This window comes from Serinus canaria, chromosome 11 (assembly GCF_022539315.1).
Source record: "Serinus canaria isolate serCan28SL12 chromosome 11, serCan2020, whole genome shotgun sequence".
In the NCBI taxonomy this organism is placed as follows: domain Eukaryota; kingdom Metazoa; phylum Chordata; class Aves; order Passeriformes; family Fringillidae; genus Serinus; species Serinus canaria.
In genome coordinates, this window is record NC_066325.1 from 12,422,883 (window position 1) to 12,439,605 (window position 16,723).

The following is a 16,723-nucleotide window of genomic DNA, read 5'->3' on the forward strand; positions in this document are numbered from 1 at the left end:
TTCCTCTGCTCCAATCATGGGAGTGGCTGACTTTCAGAGCAGTTTAATTCTGTGCAGAGCACAGTGATTTACACAAGGAAGGGCTGATTACAACAGTGAATTTGTGATTTGTTCATAGCAGAGCATAGCATTATTCCCATTTATCTGTCTGTCCAGCTCTAGCCTCATTCAGAGGAATTCTTTCAAACATTTCAGTGAAGCAGTCTAGAATTTACTGTAAACACACATAAAAGAAGGAGTGGCATTCATTAATGAGGCTCATATTCTATTTTAATATCCAGCATACCTACCATGCTCTTACATGATTAAGACAACACAAGAAAATGGATGAAGTAGTTCAGTACTTTAAGAATTCATTCAGAGAAAACAAAGTTAAAAAAAATCATAGGAGTAAATAAAATTAGTTTTGAACTGGCAAGAAGAGAGACTTCAGTCTTCTTACACATTACAAGAAAAATTCCTCATTCAATTGTGAGCCAGAATCAATATTTTTCAGTAAGAGCCAGATTCAATTCAGTTTCCTTAGCAAAGCAGTCAGTACCCAGACAGCCAACTTCACTTCTCCCCCAATTTGTCAAACTTCTGCAAGCCTCACAGGACTACATGGAAAACAATTTTTTCCAAAAAAACTCATTAACTTGAATTCCACATACCATAACTGCCCTCAGGAATTTTTTTTTCTTCCAATCAAGTTTTCCCACTATAGGAAATATTTATCTTCCACCTAGCAGCATTTAAAAGACCCAATATGCCATTAAACCTGAATATGCTTCAAGTATTTCCTCCAGCCTGGTAGGTTTGGTAGCATTAGCTGTTTCTTGTTACAAGGGTAGGTAAAAAAAATAGGCAAAAGGAAGGATTTTGTAGTCCATTAAAAGTTTTAAAAAATAAAAAAAAAATTACACAAAAATTAGCCTGAAATAGAGAAACTATGAGGGCTTAAGTGCTGGTATATACCCACTGAAGAAAGTTCTGAAGAAAGTCTCCCATGGAATTCAGTGATCTTTGGATCAGTCCCAAAGCACCCATAGGAGCACAGATAAGAGACAGCATCTGTATTTTAAAAGTATGTTTTTCCTGTAAAACCAAACCAGCTGTAGGTGATTTCAGTAACTTTATTCTGATGAGACTAAGCAAGGTTTCTGACTTTAAATCTAATACAGCCTCACAGTAATCATCACTGCCACTAGGGAATTTGCGCTTTCAACATCAGCCTATGGGACAACCACCTCAGAAAAAAGAGATTCAGAAATCAATTCTGAAAGTGGTGATGCTGCTTCTGTATAGCTGATGGTGAAACTGAGAAAAAGATTCATTCCACTTAGAGCACACTGCCTGCTTGCTGTACCAATGGGCAGCCAAAGACACAGTGAAATAACCTGCTGAAAGTGCAAATTTTCATTGTCTATCACAATTAATTGGCCAAAGTCTAATTTCTTTAGAAGCACCTACAAAACACCAAATTTAAACTGTTCCCCAAAATTTTATCATAGCATGACAGTAGAAATATTTCTCTTTCTCAAAATAATGGAAAGCCACCAGTACTGCCCGCATTTCCCAATTCTTCCATTTGCCTAAACATCAACATGTTTAAAACAAAGCAATATTTTATCTTACCATCTTTCACTTGTACTCACATCACTACCTACCTGCATGGAGGTGTGAAATATTAGAAATCTCACATCATACTTGCAGACTATACCAGTAAGACCATAAGCAGAACAAAAAAAAAATTTCTTTCAGTTTCAACAATTTCCTCCTTACCTTGCCTCCTTCTCTTTCAAAGTCAACATATTCCCGGGTCGGTGTCTGTCGCTGCTCCCCCTGCCAGCTGGCCGGAAAAAACTGGAGAGACAGATTGGTTCCTGTGGCCACAAAAGCCTTTTAGAAAAATCAATACAAACAGGATCAGGGAGCAAGACATTACATAAATTATGCAGGCAGTCATTTATTTTTACATCAGTTTATGTCTTAAGCCAGGCAGCATAGAGAATACTTAAAGTCAAAAACATGCACTCATCATTTTTCTTAAGTATTAAGTTACAAACATCTGATTCCATTTTGACAACATTTGCCATTGGCTGCTTCGGATATAAAATACAACATAGAATCAATACTTCTTTCAAATCAGTTTTGCTGACATTAGAATCTGTCCTTTCAGTTCTGTCTGGATACCCTGCACCAACTTAGTACCTACAATGTTAAAAACTGCCCATGCTTTTAGAGATAGGCAGCCTCTTTGAAAAGAAGTACTGCTGAAGGAAAATCAACTCCTTAGACCCATTACTAAGGATAACTTTTTTTGAAAGAAAAGGATTTGTTTCCTTTCACAATCTAATTATACCTAGATAGACACTTAACTGAAGGATAAATATTCCTCTTTTATCATCTACTGGCATGCAGCATCAATACACAGTTCAATCAAACTGCACAGGACGAAGTCCTCGTGCCACATTAAGACACCAGTGATACCCAGATCAGCAGATGCTGTGTCAGTGAGAAAAGGCAACTGTAGGAATTCCTCTCAGCTTCAGCCCTTTGTAAAATGATTAAAGGGACTGGCTTAAACCCATTAGGAAAAGCACACATTGCTTTCAAGCAAGCAATTTTCTACAATTTCAAATGAAAATGGGATTCAGTTTTCTTTATAAACTCCCTGTATTTGTTAATTTATCTTAACTCCAAGCGATGATGAGTACAGCCATTCCTAGACATGAAATAAAAAAATATTTTTGCAAGCAGAAGTCAGATTCACAGTATTTATACTTTTCTCTGGTACAGACGAGCATGCTGTCTTGTAAGCATGTGCATACTCACACAGACTCACAGCATATCACTCCTATCAAAATCCCAGGGTTAAACACAATTTGTTGCAATCAAATGACAGTATTTATTACCATGATCACTTAGATTTAAATGGTCATTAATCTAGAATACAGCTTTTCTTAAAAGCTCTACAACTACTACTTTAACAGTTGGAATTTCCTGACAAGCAGATTTCTTTCAAGCAACCCAGAATTCAGCCACTTCAGGGCATAACTGTACTGCTACCTGCGACACTACAGCTACATGTTATTTAAGATAGTTCCAGTCATGGACTGCAACACTGTCACAGGATTAATACCTCCCATTTTGAAAGTAGAAGTGCTTTGTCTTGGCTCTTCCCCCCTCCACCAATGGAGACCAATGCTCTGCAATCAGTTTTGGTTCCAGGCCATTCTTAAAAACAGATTTTAAAATTTTTGTTGTTGTTTTTGTTTGCTTGTTTTGTCTCCTATAGGCACATTCTCAATGTCATTAAAATTAACAAATCAGTCCTAGTAATGGCAGAAGAATTTGTGCATTAATACTTGTTTGCAAAGACAAAAATTTCAATCCACGCAACGGAAATTTCATCAAGGATACACTTGCACAACTAGGAGGCATCAAATCTGTCAGAGCTGCAGACCACCACTATCAGGCTCACTATCTCCTATTATCCTTTTGCTTTAGCAAGGGATGCTATTTAGCATCAACAAAAGAAAATATACTTATCTCCAAATATTTGTGATGCTGAGTCTTCATCACTTAGTCTGCTCAAGAACTGTTTTCCTACCTCTGAGCATCTTGAGTAAATATGTGTTTTATACTCCTTGATTTATACATTTAAAATATCAAGGAGAGATCTTTGAGAGTAAACCAGCTGACCACTGAAGCCCTATGGACCAGTCCAGTTCTGGGTACTGGGTCAAAAGAACTGTACTCGCTTTCCGGGAAACCCAGCAAGACAGTGAAGTGCCCATGCCTTCCTGCTTCCATCCCCAATGTGTGCTAAAGGGCCATGAAAACAGGGGGGAAAATATCAGAGAACAGAAGAAGATAAAAGCACACACATTCCACATCCTCATACAGTCAGGCAGGCACCATTTAAACCATGAAAAGCTATGTAGATATTTGTTCTCTGGATTTCTGAAGCCTGTTCCCCCCCCTTTGAAGAGACAAAACCATCCAGTTAAAGTACCCATATGCTTCTCAAATCAAATCATAGGTCAATACTGAAAAACTCAAGAACAGTACTGCTAATAACCACATAAGACTACATGGAAGCCATTAATTTCCACCAAATAACAAATGAATTAAATAAAAAATAACAATAATGATTAAAAAAAAAATCACACCACTAGTTTCATTTTATACTTCAAAGTAAGAAAACTTTAGTTTTGTCTGCAGAGCCTTTTAAAGCCCAGTCTGAAAAGCTATCAGACATTTATGTCACAATTTTGTGAAAAGCTTATCAGGTAGTACAAGGGCGACCTGACCCACACACAGACAACGTAAATAGAAGTACCTTCCAAAGCAAACCAAACACATGAGGTTATTTAAGTTATCAAAGCATTGCCAGTAAACATGAAATCTTATTTAATACACTTCACATTTACTTCTCAGTAATATTGCTAATTATTTCCTTTATTCAATCAAGAGCTATTTGACACACGTAGCCAACGACTTACTGCCGGTTCTACATTAAATCCCTGAGCTGTTCTCTGGGGGTTTTTTTCTGCTTCAAAATATGTAAGGTCATTTGCAAAGGCTCCCTTTGGAGATAAAAGAATAAATCCTTGATGTCTGGAAAAACATTCAAGACCAAAAAAAAGAAGTAAAATTACTAGCTCTTTTTAACATCAGTCATTACATACACTACATTTCTAAATAAACCTGACTACTCATGCCCTGTTCACAAAACAAAACCAGATGTTTCAGATGAAGAAATATAGAGCCCGTTTTATAATTAAGTAGAGTGAAAATATGTAGAACATGCATCACTGCTTGCTTCCAAGGGATGAAGTTCTGGCAAAAATAGGCAGTGGCAGGCACAGAAGTACAAAGGTGGAACTACAGTGATTTCCCATTTATATAAATAACTGCAAGGCTGCATTAGAAAGCTAGTTATAACTACACGGCCTTTTTTTCTTTAGGCAGGGATTCAGATATAATATACACTTTCACCTGTACAGGAACTTCCACTGCTAGCAAACTATGTCTTCCTTACCTACCCATTGTTTCCCTGGTGCTTTCTTAAAGGAAGCAAACATGGACAAAGAAAAATGAATACAAAAAAACCCCTAAAATTAAGAACCTATCTACAGGAGGCCTCTTGTAAAATAATATTACAGATTCTAAAACAAGAAATAACAAGCAGGGATACGATTCAGCTAAAATAAAGTTATTCCGTAAAAGGTAACCAAGTTCTTGAGTGTGTATCCTTTTACTGACAAAAGCAAATTAACGAGACCAGCTATAGTAACTGCTATTCAAGTATTTTTGGATATGCATAAGAGTAATTGCATTATACATAAGAATAATTTCATTGTGAACTGACTAGCAGTATGTATACCACGTGAAATTAAAGAATGCTCATAAAACCAAACTTGGTGGAAGTGGGGTTTATTTTCTATTTTACCTTGTCTTTCACTATATATTGTAAATGAAAGAGGTTACTTCTGCATTTCAATAGTAGAGTTACAAACTTAACAATGCTATGGAATACTAATTCTATAGAAGCAACCTGGAGCAGAAATCAAACCAGGAAATAGTCAGTTCTTGATTACTCTGAGCCATACTTCACCTCACTTCTTATTTCAGAGGGCAACAGTAGTCTGTAACTAACCTTAATGAATGAGAAAAACTGAGCTGAAGTTGAAAGTTTCAAAGCCTAATTTTAAAAGCGTTTGATTTAGTTCACAAATACATCAAACAGCTCACTCAGGACTTTAAGCAAGCGCCTTCTGAACAATGTTACTCATTTCTCAAAGCTACTGCTTCCGGAAAGAAAAAAAAAAAAAGAGAAAAGAAAAAAAAGCAAAAAAGCTGAACATTGAAATAAGCAGCTCGTAGTTGCAGCACGTGCCCAGGGAAGGAGCACAGCCCGTTCTCACTGCCGGGCATTCTCCTTCCTTCCCTGTCACGCCGGCGCTCCGGACAACCACTGTCGCCGCTCGGGAGCGAGCCGACACCTCCGACTGAAAAAGCACTATTCCCAAGGCGGACAGAAATGCCGCCTGTTCACCAAAACCTCCTTTCCCTCGGCGTTTGAAAGGCAGCCGATGTCATTCCCCTCCTTAAGGAAACCTCTCCTTCACGACGCGGCCCCCACCGGCCCCAGGCACCGTCCCGGCCCCGAGCCTTCGGGCTTAGGCACCGCGCAGCGCTCGCTGCCCCGACGGCTTCCCCCAAACTTTTATTTCACGAGCCCAGCGCGGCCCGGCTCGGTGCCGGCGGGCACCGAGGGGAGCGCGGCGCCACTTACGATCTCGGAGCGGCCGTCGCGGCAGGCGTTCTGGAAGCGGGCCTGCCTCTCCTCGTGCGGCCGGTCCCTGAAGCCGGTGTATTTAATCTGCGGGGAACAGGGCGCGCAATCAGGAGGGGCCAATCCCGGCGATAAGGGGGCAGCGGAGTGCACTGACTGCACCTCCCCGCGCCGCCGGTTCGGCTCCCGCCGCAGCTGAGAGAAGGTGCGGGGCTTCTCTCAGCCCCCTCCGCGGCCCGCGGAAACTTTCCCCACGGCGGGCGGAGGGAGGGAGGGAGAGAAGGGGGAGCCCCGCCGCCACGGCCGCCTTACCTCGCACTCGCGGCTCAGCTTCCTGAAGAACTCCTCGTTCTCGAACTTGCTCCGCTGGTCGGGGACAACCCGCGGCATGGTGGTGGGGCCGCCGCCGCCGGCTGCCCTCCTTCCTTCCCTCCCTCCCTCCCGCCCGCCCCGCGCTGTCCCAGCCCCAGCGCTCGCCTCGCCCTTTGTTAGCCCCCGCCGGCGGCGCCCCCCCTTCCCTCCTCCCGTCCCTCCTCCTCCCGCGGCGCACGCAGAGCAGCCGCAGCCGCCGCCGGAGCTCGATGCTGCCGCTGCCGCCGCCGCCCGCTCCCGCCCCCAGCCCGCTCCCTCCCCTCCGACTTCCTCCCGGCTCGTAAACTCGGCCCGAACAGCCGCGCCATTCACAACTCCGCCGCCGCCGCCGCGCATGCGCCGCGCGAGGCGGGAAGCGGGCGAGGGGTGACTCAGAGCCCCCTCCGCGTCCCTCGGCCGGGCGCTGTCTCGCCCGCAGCGGGGCCGCTGTGCTCGCTCCCCCGTCACCGCTCCCCCCGTCACCGCGGCTCGGCGCTTTCCTCCTCCCCGCTGCGAGGGGAGCAGCCCCAGCACTGCGGCGGGCAGGGACCGGCCGCCCCTCGCGCCCCGGTGACGATGGGGAGCGCCCCCCTCACGGCAGGGACCCCGCACCTGCTCCGCCGGCCCGCTCGGGTGGGGAGCAGGCGGTGGCCGTGCCGCCTCCCCCGCCTCGAGGGTGACGGTGAGGATGGGGCAGGTCGGAAGGGACAGCGCTGACATCGCACCTCCTCGTCTGTCTCCGTCCCCGAGGCCAGCGTGAAGGCTGGAGGAGCCCAAGGGTGGTCGCGGAGCCGGCCGCTGACAGGAGCCAGCCCGCCGTCCGGCTGCCGCCCCACACGCGGTGCATCCGTCGGTCGGTCCCCCCGCCCGCCCAGCCGCACTGCCCGGGGCGGGGGCCCGTTCCCGAGGGCAGCGGGAGCACCCATCACCACCTCAGGATGTGGCTCGGTGTCTTTGAAGTCGTGGTGTCAGTCTAGAGTAAAACATAAACCCAGAACTTTGCTGCAGCAGTGCTTGAAAAGTTCACTTTCAGGCTAGAAACACAGCAGCCTGAACTCTTGATTCTTCATGAACACACATTTTACAGGAGCTAATTCAATCCAAGAGCATTGCAGGACATATATCACCTGCCCCTAAATCAGTTTTTTCATATATATTACTTTATACCTCGATTCTTCATTACTGTCTACAACTTCCTCGTGAGGGAAAGTGGAGGGGCAGGCACCCGTGTGTTGTCTCTGGCAATTAATGACAGGACCCAAGGAAACGGCCTGAAGTTGTGTCAGGGGAGGTTTAGGTTGGATGTCAGAAAAAGGTTCTTCACCCACAGGGTGGCTGGGCAACGGAACAGGCTGCCCAGGAAAGTGATCACAGCACCAAACCTGACAGAGTTCGAGAAGCATTTGGACAATGCTCTCGGGCACATAGAATATCTCTAAGGGTTGTCCTGTGCAGTTGTAGGAGTTGGATTCTATGTTCCTTGTGGGTCCCTTCCAACTCAATATTCTGGGATTTTTTCTCCTACAACTACTCCCCCAGGTTTTTAGCAGCTCTGGAGCATCATAAGGATGGCAGCATGAGCCAAAAACATATTACGATACCTATTGCCAACATTAAAATATTAGAGCATATTAGATCTTTTGATAAAGGAATGAGGTTTTCTAACCTCTCAGTGTTACAATGTTAACTTTACACATAGTCATGCAAATCAAACCCAGCAATGCTAAGGTGAGCCAGAAGACAAAATTTGAATCAAGTAGGAGCAAAATAATAAAAAAAAAAAAATGGGTGAAGTAACTGTAACCCTTAACTTATTGTATACAGACTTTACAGAAAAAAACTTTAGACTTTTCTTATAAATGTAGAAAATATGCTATGAGAAACTTAATAGTTTTCTGTTCAATAGGAAAAGTGAAGACAACTGTTTAAACTGTTTCTTCTGATTTTTGGTATGTTGCTGCATTGCAGAAATATAGGTAAATATTTTAAAAGGAGTTTTTCAATCTGAAAAGAAAATACACTGAGCTTGAAAACATAAAATATTGTGTATTGTCTTGATTCATTTAGATTAATATCAACCCTTAAGTGAAATTTTTGTGAATGTCAGCCACATTTAAAAGGTCCCAAAATAAGACATTTAAAAAAAAAAATCTATATCACTATTCATCTTACAGCGAGATCAATACCAGGAGCGTAGGCCTGCAGGAGAGCTGCCAAGTTCATAAGGTAGAAATCTGCTCTCTTGACCTCCAATAATCTTTCACTACCCAGTTCTACCTCCTCGGCCCTGAAACTGACGGAGCTTTTTTCCAAACAACAGTTTGCAAAAAAAAAATTACCAAGGTCAAAAACGAGATGAGTGGTTGTAAAGCCCTAAAATAAGAAACAGGAGATGTAATCACCTAGCAAGTTTTGTGTTTTGACCTTGGCATATATTTTTCAAGACTTTGGAAACAATATCAAGTTTGACTGCTTTCCCCATGCAGCTCTTTGTTTAACATTTGTCATCCTGCAGTTTTCATCGTTCCAAAGTTTTTATTTTAAATAAAGTGAGTCAATATTATCAGAAAGTCTGTAAGAGATCAGACACTGCCCATGCTTGTTGCTTCAGTTAGTTGATGCAGAAACAGGATAGCAGGAAGGGGTGAGATAGAGCACAGTGGAACAGGATCATATTATTCTTCTGAATTTACCCAGTTTCTTTACACTAAGCTAGCTAAGAGCTTTTGCTCTGAAAAATGAATACCTTCTTAGCAAAGGGAACCAATTATTTCATGTTCATCTAAAGAAAACAATTATTTTAGACATGTTTTGTCATCAAGAAAAGCTATGAAATTGCAGCAGTTCTTCCTTTCTCTACCTCTCTCAGCCCCCAACATTTAACAAGACAATTAGAGTCTTAAAGACAGCAGAGTTCTTATTTTTTTGTTCCTAACTAGATGGAGGAGAGGCACACAAACTAATAATGTCTTTGCTGCAAGAAAGTCTAGAGCATAATTTGCAGTTATTTACCCTGTTTGGCCAGAGTCACTGGCCACCAGCCAGACAGTCAACATAGATCAGAGGCAGCTTCGCAGGTGGTAGCTGGGGGACATGAGAGGCAAAGCTGAGGTTAACGTGTGAGAGATGGGATGCAATCTCATGGGAATTCTGCAGCTCACCAAAATTTTTATTTGCTTTTAGCACAACACACCAAAACAAGCTAGAACCTTTTTCCTTGTGCATAACCAAATGCAACTGTTGCTTCCCAAAGGCATCTTGGTGATATCTCTACAAACTATTTTACTGTGGTTCAGGCTGCTCAGATTTTAGTAGGCTTAGCTCAGTCTGCAGATCCTTGGTTTGTTGATTCACAAGAACTTAGGCTGTTCATCAGTCCTCTGGGTGAGTCACCTTCAGAAAACAGAAATGGTCAAACTTGTAGGCATGCTGCTCTCTGAGTGAATTCTCAGAACAGATCCCTTTCCAAAATAAGATCTAACATGTTTACAGTGCATTGATAATTGAGACAGAACACCACTGAAGGATTTACGGATGGAATGTTTTTGAGAAAGGGAGCTTTCTTCAAGTTCCAAGTCCTGTTATGTACTGCTTTTTCTATAACTCTTCTTTACCACATCTTTAAAGTCTCTGGTTTCCCCTAGGTAGCAGCATTTGATGAGCAACTGCATGGCACTGGTGTTATATTGTTCTCTAGACTTCACACGTGTGAGACACTAATAAACCAGACTCCTGTGCATCCACTGATCTATGGCAGCTGCAGTATAATCAAACACCAGCATTATGTATGTACAAGCTACTCTGTGATTATAGATCCATTAATAAACTGTTTGCAAGATATAATTATGCACATTAGGTGTGAAATGCAATCCACTTATGCAAGGTCTGTGCTTATGGGTACTACAAAACTGGTGGGGGGAGAGGGGGGAAGAGGGAGGAATTGAGAAAATTAATTGCTCTTTTGCCCAGACTAATTTTCATTTCCCTGCTACTACAACTGATGCTCCCAGCCAGAATATCTTCACGGGAGTCACCCCACCAGTGAGGAGGTGCTGCTGATCAGTTCATGGACCCACAGACACATGCAGAAATCATCCTGAAACACTGCAGCTCAGCCCCAGAGCAGCCTTTCATGTATAGCCTGCATACATCAGCATAAAGATTTATCCTATCTAAGGACTCCCAAAATAATCCAAATGAAGGATATGGGCAATGAAAAGAACCACGAGCCATCAGAATCAGTTCATGTCTGTGGAAGCACTAAATAAAGTGGAAGCACTTTATGCAGAGATGGATGTAGGAGCTCCAGAGGCAACAATGTGCAGCTTTGAGGACTTGGCCAAGTCCAAAGTTGATACCTAAACATCTTACCTAGCACACAGAGATAAGAGCCATACCACAACAGTTAAACAAAACAATCCAATTTTGCATTATGAGTGGGAAGTTGCCTACTACCACTTAAAAAACACCAAGCATGGCAGGTATGAGGGAGGAAACAGCACCTCATGTCTCTTCTCTCTAAACCAGGCTACAAGACAGATGCATCTCTTCATTCCAGATACCAAAGCTGGAGCCTTTTTTCCTAAATGAAGATGCCTGCAGGTGCTACTCAAAATAACTCAAAGCATTTGGAGTACTCAGCCAGGAGACAGGACCCTTCCCTCACTGAGGCTGTTGAAGCCCAAGTTCCCAGCCTCCACTGTGAGCATCCCAGTCACAACTATTCTCATGCTGGAGAAGGTGTATCCACACCTCTGCTTCAGCCTGGGTTACTTCTACAGGGCAAAAAAATACCTAAGTCTTCATGGCCTACATGAAAAGCCAGTAGAAACAGCCATCCTTTCCCAGCTGTGTGATTTGGACACCCTGGGCTGCCTCTGGTTGTGAGCACTGGCAGTTCAGCAGTGTGCTTCACATATGAACAGCCTTTATTTCAATAACATACATGTGCAGCTTCTCCCCAAAAGCATGGCCTGTACAGCCTGGGACATCCACCTGAACACATCTTTCTGACACTTGATAGCTGCTTTTTGATCATAAAAAGATCACAAATGTGCAAATATGAAAATGCAGTGTGATTCCAGGTTCAGGAGTCTGGTGTGGCAAAGCTTGCTTCTGATCAATGACCTTGGTACACAACATCCTAATGAATTGAAAATCTGTTTAAATTCTTTCCATTAACCAGGGGAATACAGTTGTTGGTTTTTGGTTTGGGTTTTTTTTTCTAGTAAAACTAATATGAATTGAAACTTGAGAGCATCAGAACAAATTATTCCTCCAAATGATGCAATGGAGCCCAAGTTACACAATTGTTAGCGAATTAGAACAGATTATCCCAGAAGGCTACTTCATTTTCATGCTGGTTATTTGGGATAGTGATGATGATTGCAGCAGGTACACATTTCTATGATTCTGTGCTATCCATACATGTTTTGGCAATGGAAGTATACAGTTTTTATTTTAAAACCCCTCTTTTCCTAATTTTACCAATCACAGCACAAACTGTTAAATATTATCCGAACTCAGTCTCCCTCGTCTGGCAAGCAGAAGCCAGGACTGGGTGCCTCTTCCAGCTTTGCCTTTGGCCTTCAAGTGATGATTTTGGGCATATGGCTTCACCTCTAATGCCTTAATTCGCCCACCTATCAAGTGACTTGAGATATTTCCAGATGAAGATCTTGAGATATCTATGTAAAGAGCCAGGCACTATCATTATCCCAGATGTTGAGCAATGAGGAGAAAGTTTAACTGAGCACAAAATGTGACTCACACAAGCCTAAATACATAAAAGGAAGTGTTTAAGAACTGCCTTTGTGAAAATAGCTCTGAAGATGCTCTTATCTGTACACAGACAGTGCTAATGGCACTCAATTGTATGTTGTTCAGACATAGCTTTTTCTGTGTTACCTACTGTGCTGCTATCAGCCACACTGTCTCCTTACATTGCATTTGATAATCCATTAAAAACTTAAAATCCTTGAATAGTTTGGGTTGGAAGGGACCTTTAAAGGTTGTCTAGTCTAATCCCCCTGTAACAAGCAGGGTCATCTTCAACTAGACCAAGTTGCTCAGAGTCCTAGCAAACCTGACTTTGAATGTTTCTGAGAATTAGGCATCCACCACCTCTCTGGACAACCTGTGACAGTGCCTCACCACCCTCACTGTATAATATTTCTTCCTTCTATCTAATAGAAATAAACCTTCTCTTTGTTTAAAACCACTACCTCTTGTCCTATTGCAATGGGCCCTGCTAAAGCATTTGTCCCCACCTTTCCTATAAGCCCCCTTTAAGTACTGAAAACCTGCAATAAGGTTTCCCTGGAGCCTTTTCTTCCTCAGGCTGAGTACTCCTAGCTCTCAGCCTGTCTTCATAAGGGATGTGCTGCAGCCTCTGCTCATCTTCACACTCTTCTCTGAGCCAACCCCAGCAGGCTGATCTCCTTCTTGTTCTGGGATCCCCTGAATGGAGTCCTCCAGATGGGCTCTCAGCAAAGCAGACTAAAGGCTCCCTTGACCTTCTTCAAAAGCATATGCATGATTCTGGGGGGGAGTGACATGCAATGGTAGAGAGCCTTTTATAAGGTTTGAAAACATTAAGCACAATCAGACATAAAAGGGCCAGACAAGATGTGAAATCCTGGAGTTGTTCTGAAAGTGTCTGCGGATTTTCATATCTCAAGGGCTTCCAGACATGAGAATGGACAATGCAGACAGTTTCAGTTCCTCAGACCTAGCACAAGCCAGCTAGGCTTGTTGTATTCAGGCAGCTCAGAGTGGATGTGAACCTGCCCACCCAGGATATCTGAAGTTTCCTTCCAAATGAAAGAATCAGGGTGACAGTGGTCACAAGCAGAGACCCTGTATAAAAGGCAGTCAAAATACGCACATAGCAGCCTCCTCTACTTAAATCTGATAAACCAAATGCAACATCATCATTCTGGATTAATTATATTTTTCCCCAGTCTTCAGGGGGTCTTGGGCTTTGGTTTTGTTTTGGGTTTTTCCCCTCCTGTTAGCATACGCAGCACTGTAAGACATTGGTTGACACAAACCAATTTGGTGGCTGATGTGAGAGAGAGAGGGGCTTGTATCCTGCATCAGTGTCTGCTCCTGCATGACCAACACAGGGCATGTCAGGATTCAAAGCATGGAAGCAAGGCCTTTGTAGGGATAGCTGTTCATGGGTTTAATTTGAGATCATGGGGAAGAAAGCTAAACAGTGACTCAAAGCTCTGTTCTTCTTTCACATGTGAATGTTTATTACTGAACAAGCTGTCTTACAGTCTGTTATACTTTTGATTATACTTAGTAAAACAGTTAGAGGTGATTCAGTCTTGGTACAGATCATGTCCAAGTGACTATTCAGATTCTAAAGAGATTATTCTTGTAAGCTTTGAGATATAATTATTTCCTCTCAGAGGTGCAGTGGTGGAAAGAAATTGCATTTGTGAATGTGATTTATTTTTTTGAACCTTCTCTTTTTAAGGAGTTTTCCTGAAGATACTGTAAGTTAGTCTCCAACTATTCAGTCATCTTGGTCACTCATATTTATCCACATGCCCAACTTTAAATTTGCCTTATAAAAGGCAGCAAAATGTTGACTTTTAAACCATCAGATTATTCTAAAAATATTGTTCTTACTTAAAGAATTAATTTCATTCTCAAGGTGAATGTTTCAGAACTGAGCTGAGCTCTGCTGATTTGTTACACAGTAATCACATCAAAACCTTACATTTTCATACACCTAACACACTAGGCTGCCATGTCTCATTGTAACAAATGGATTGTTGGCTGTTTTATTGTGCTTTCAGAGAAAACATTGGTCCACTTAGGAGAACTGGGAGACTGGGAGACAAAGTCATGAAACCTGTTGTTTAATTAAACATTTAAAGCTAGAAAGAGCTCCCACCATTTACAGATGGATCACCAAGGGTTGAATCTCTTGCTGAGGCTGATACTGGAAATTACCAATATTTAAATTTATGTCTCAAACAAAGTCCACAAGGAAATATTCCTCTTTATCAGCACATTCCATCGCAGGCAGGTTTGGAGTGCTCTGGCACAGGGGGTGCCGACCGCTGCTTTCATTACAGAGCTCGTAAAGTTAAAAAAAAATACCTGGCTGATGCTCTAGAGTGCTACTGAATTGTGCCAGGCTCATGTCAGCTCCAAGAAAGCAAAGCAAAGCCCATTTCTTGGGTGTGTGCTGCTGAGGGAGCTGCCTTTTCACCTTCTTTCCACACAGAGCTGTTATTGTTTTTGTTCACATTGATCTTATCCTTGGAGAATTTGGAAGGGATTTCAAAAAGGCAGAGTGTTGATAGTAACTTTGTTTTCATGCTTCTCCTCTGTTGCTAGAGCTATTTGTTTTTACTGACTTGGAATTAGGATGGCCCCAGTCCTCCACCTTGATCCAAAGCGGCGTGCCCCGGTTCAGAATGAAGCCTGATAGACTTTGCCTTGACTTCATAAGGGCACAAGAATTTCCCCATGCAGGTTTGGTTGCATGTTCCAGGCTGAGGGGTTTATTTAAAACAGCTCCTCTGCCTTCTTTATGTCCCAAGACAGATGTCTCAGCGCACTCTACCACAGGATTTTCCTATTAGATGTGGATTTTCCCTCTTTTCAAGTGCTTAGCATTGTAATTTTCTGCAGTTTTGTGCCTTTCCCACTCTGCCCAGACCTATGTTTACCAAGAGGAAGGAGATCAGCAAGACATCCACAGCCAACACTACAGCAGCAACAACAGAAGCAAGGCACGAGAGTGGCGGACGTTGCTCTTCACCCCTCAGTCACCTTTGTGGTCTCTCTTAGCAGCTGCAGCCTTTGTAGATGTCCAGTTAAGCTTGAGACTGACCCAGAGAACAAGAAGAAACAAAGGTCACTTCCAGTTTCACCAGAAAGAAATTCCAGTGGCTACTCCAACCCCATAATCCAGCCATGATTAATGTGTATCGAAGGCAGATCTGGTTTCATCAGAGATCCGGGATTTTATACAGTCTTAACTGTTTGGGAAAGAAAAAAAAAAAACCCAAACAAAACCACCCTGGAAAGCTGAAGGAGGAAAAATACATCTTAAATACAAAGTAGGATCATGTCACAGGGACATTAACAAATGACAGTGTTCTCCACAAACACGGTCTTCTCTGCAGAGCATTAAAGCAAAGGCTTCCTCAGGATTTGCATCTCCATTCTCCCTTTTCACTCATACCACGTAATCTAAGGGCTTTTGAAGGAATTTATGAAGTCTGCTTTCCCTCCCACACTCAAATTTGCTTGAGTTTGACCTGCAGACTGCACAGTTTGTGGTGTAAGCGAACAGAAAAGAGAGAAAAAATGCGCACAGGTGTAGTGAGCTCCCACACCTTGCTTTACTACAAGTTCCATGTCCAAATGAGTTTGTGCTGTGGAAGAAAAGTCCCTTCAGGACAAGAAGAGTAACTCCTGAACCTCTCACAAGGAACATCTCAGTATGAACTGAGATTTCCAAGTCAACCAACCTGTGTCCACCATGGGCAGCTGTCATTTTGGGGGGGTTAGCACCTGACTGCTTGATCTTCAAGTCACAGCCCCTCTCTGAGATTTCAGATCAGAGCACTCAAGGTTTCCAAAAATAGTCCCCACTCTAGTTCTCCTGTTCAGCCATAATGCAGCAGTATCATTCCCTAACCTTGTTCTCAGAAACAGCTGAGATTTTTGGCTGCATTTTAAAACAAAAAGACAGAGATGAAGAAAAAAAGCAGGGGGTGGAAAAGAGCTTGAGGGAAATGCCTGGCATGGAAAGGCTTTAGCCTAAATAGCTGAGCTTTGGCAAAGCTGTAAGTAGTCAGACGGCTTCTTAGAGTGAAAACCACACGACACCCTTGATGGGTACAAACCCACTCATGAGAACCCAGACACCTCTCATATCTACAGAAACCTGTGCTCCACAGCAGATAGGGTGAGCAGTAATGAAGGGTTCAAGTCGCAGCAGCAAGATCAAGATTAGGTAACTGGAGAAGGTTTAACTGTGAAGATAACTTGAGTCCTGGGATAGGTTTCCCAGGAGAACTGAACTTCCATCACAGGAGGTTGTCAGAAGCAGAT

The 16,723-nt window shown here is 43.0% G+C and overlaps 2 protein-coding genes and 1 long non-coding RNA gene across 4 annotated transcripts in view; all 3 read right to left on the reverse strand.

The window, feature by feature from the left end:
- The window catches only part of CBFB (core-binding factor subunit beta), a 37,901-nt gene extending 31,154 nt beyond the window's left edge, over window positions 1-6,747 (reverse strand). For both annotated transcript variants that reach the window (XM_009090658.4, XM_018914626.3), the window contains exons 1-3: window positions 6,599-6,747; window positions 6,287-6,373; window positions 1,765-1,881 (exon numbers count right to left, since the gene is read on the reverse strand). In XM_009090658.4, coding sequence (XP_009088906.1) covers window positions 1,765-1,881; window positions 6,287-6,373; window positions 6,599-6,676 — 282 coding nt within the window. In that variant the 5' untranslated portion in view covers window positions 6,677-6,747. The remainder of the gene's footprint in view (window positions 1-1,764; window positions 1,882-6,286; window positions 6,374-6,598) is intronic.
- Window positions 6,748-7,116: 369 nt separating this feature from the next.
- Window positions 7,117-7,563, reverse strand: LOC127060062 (putative uncharacterized protein FLJ40606). The gene has a single exon (XM_050979083.1). It carries the CDS (start codon window positions 7,561-7,563, stop codon window positions 7,117-7,119), a length of 447 nt encoding a protein of 148 aa, XP_050835040.1.
- A 2,222-nt stretch (window positions 7,564-9,785) lies between these two features.
- LOC108962095 (uncharacterized) lies at window positions 9,786-15,486 on the reverse strand. Its single transcript, XR_001990607.2, has 2 exons — window positions 15,331-15,486; window positions 9,786-10,030 (listed from the first exon to the last, which is right to left on the reverse strand). It is a non-coding gene; the product is annotated as an uncharacterized LOC108962095 (long non-coding RNA).
- Window positions 15,487-16,723: the final 1,237 nt, after the last annotated feature.

What these genes read in the sequence shown, in the direction of transcription:
- LOC127060062 (XM_050979083.1), bottom strand. Translation starts at nt 7,563, where the DNA reads ATGGGTGCTCCCGCTGCCCTCGGGAACGGGCCCCCGCCCCGGGCAGTG.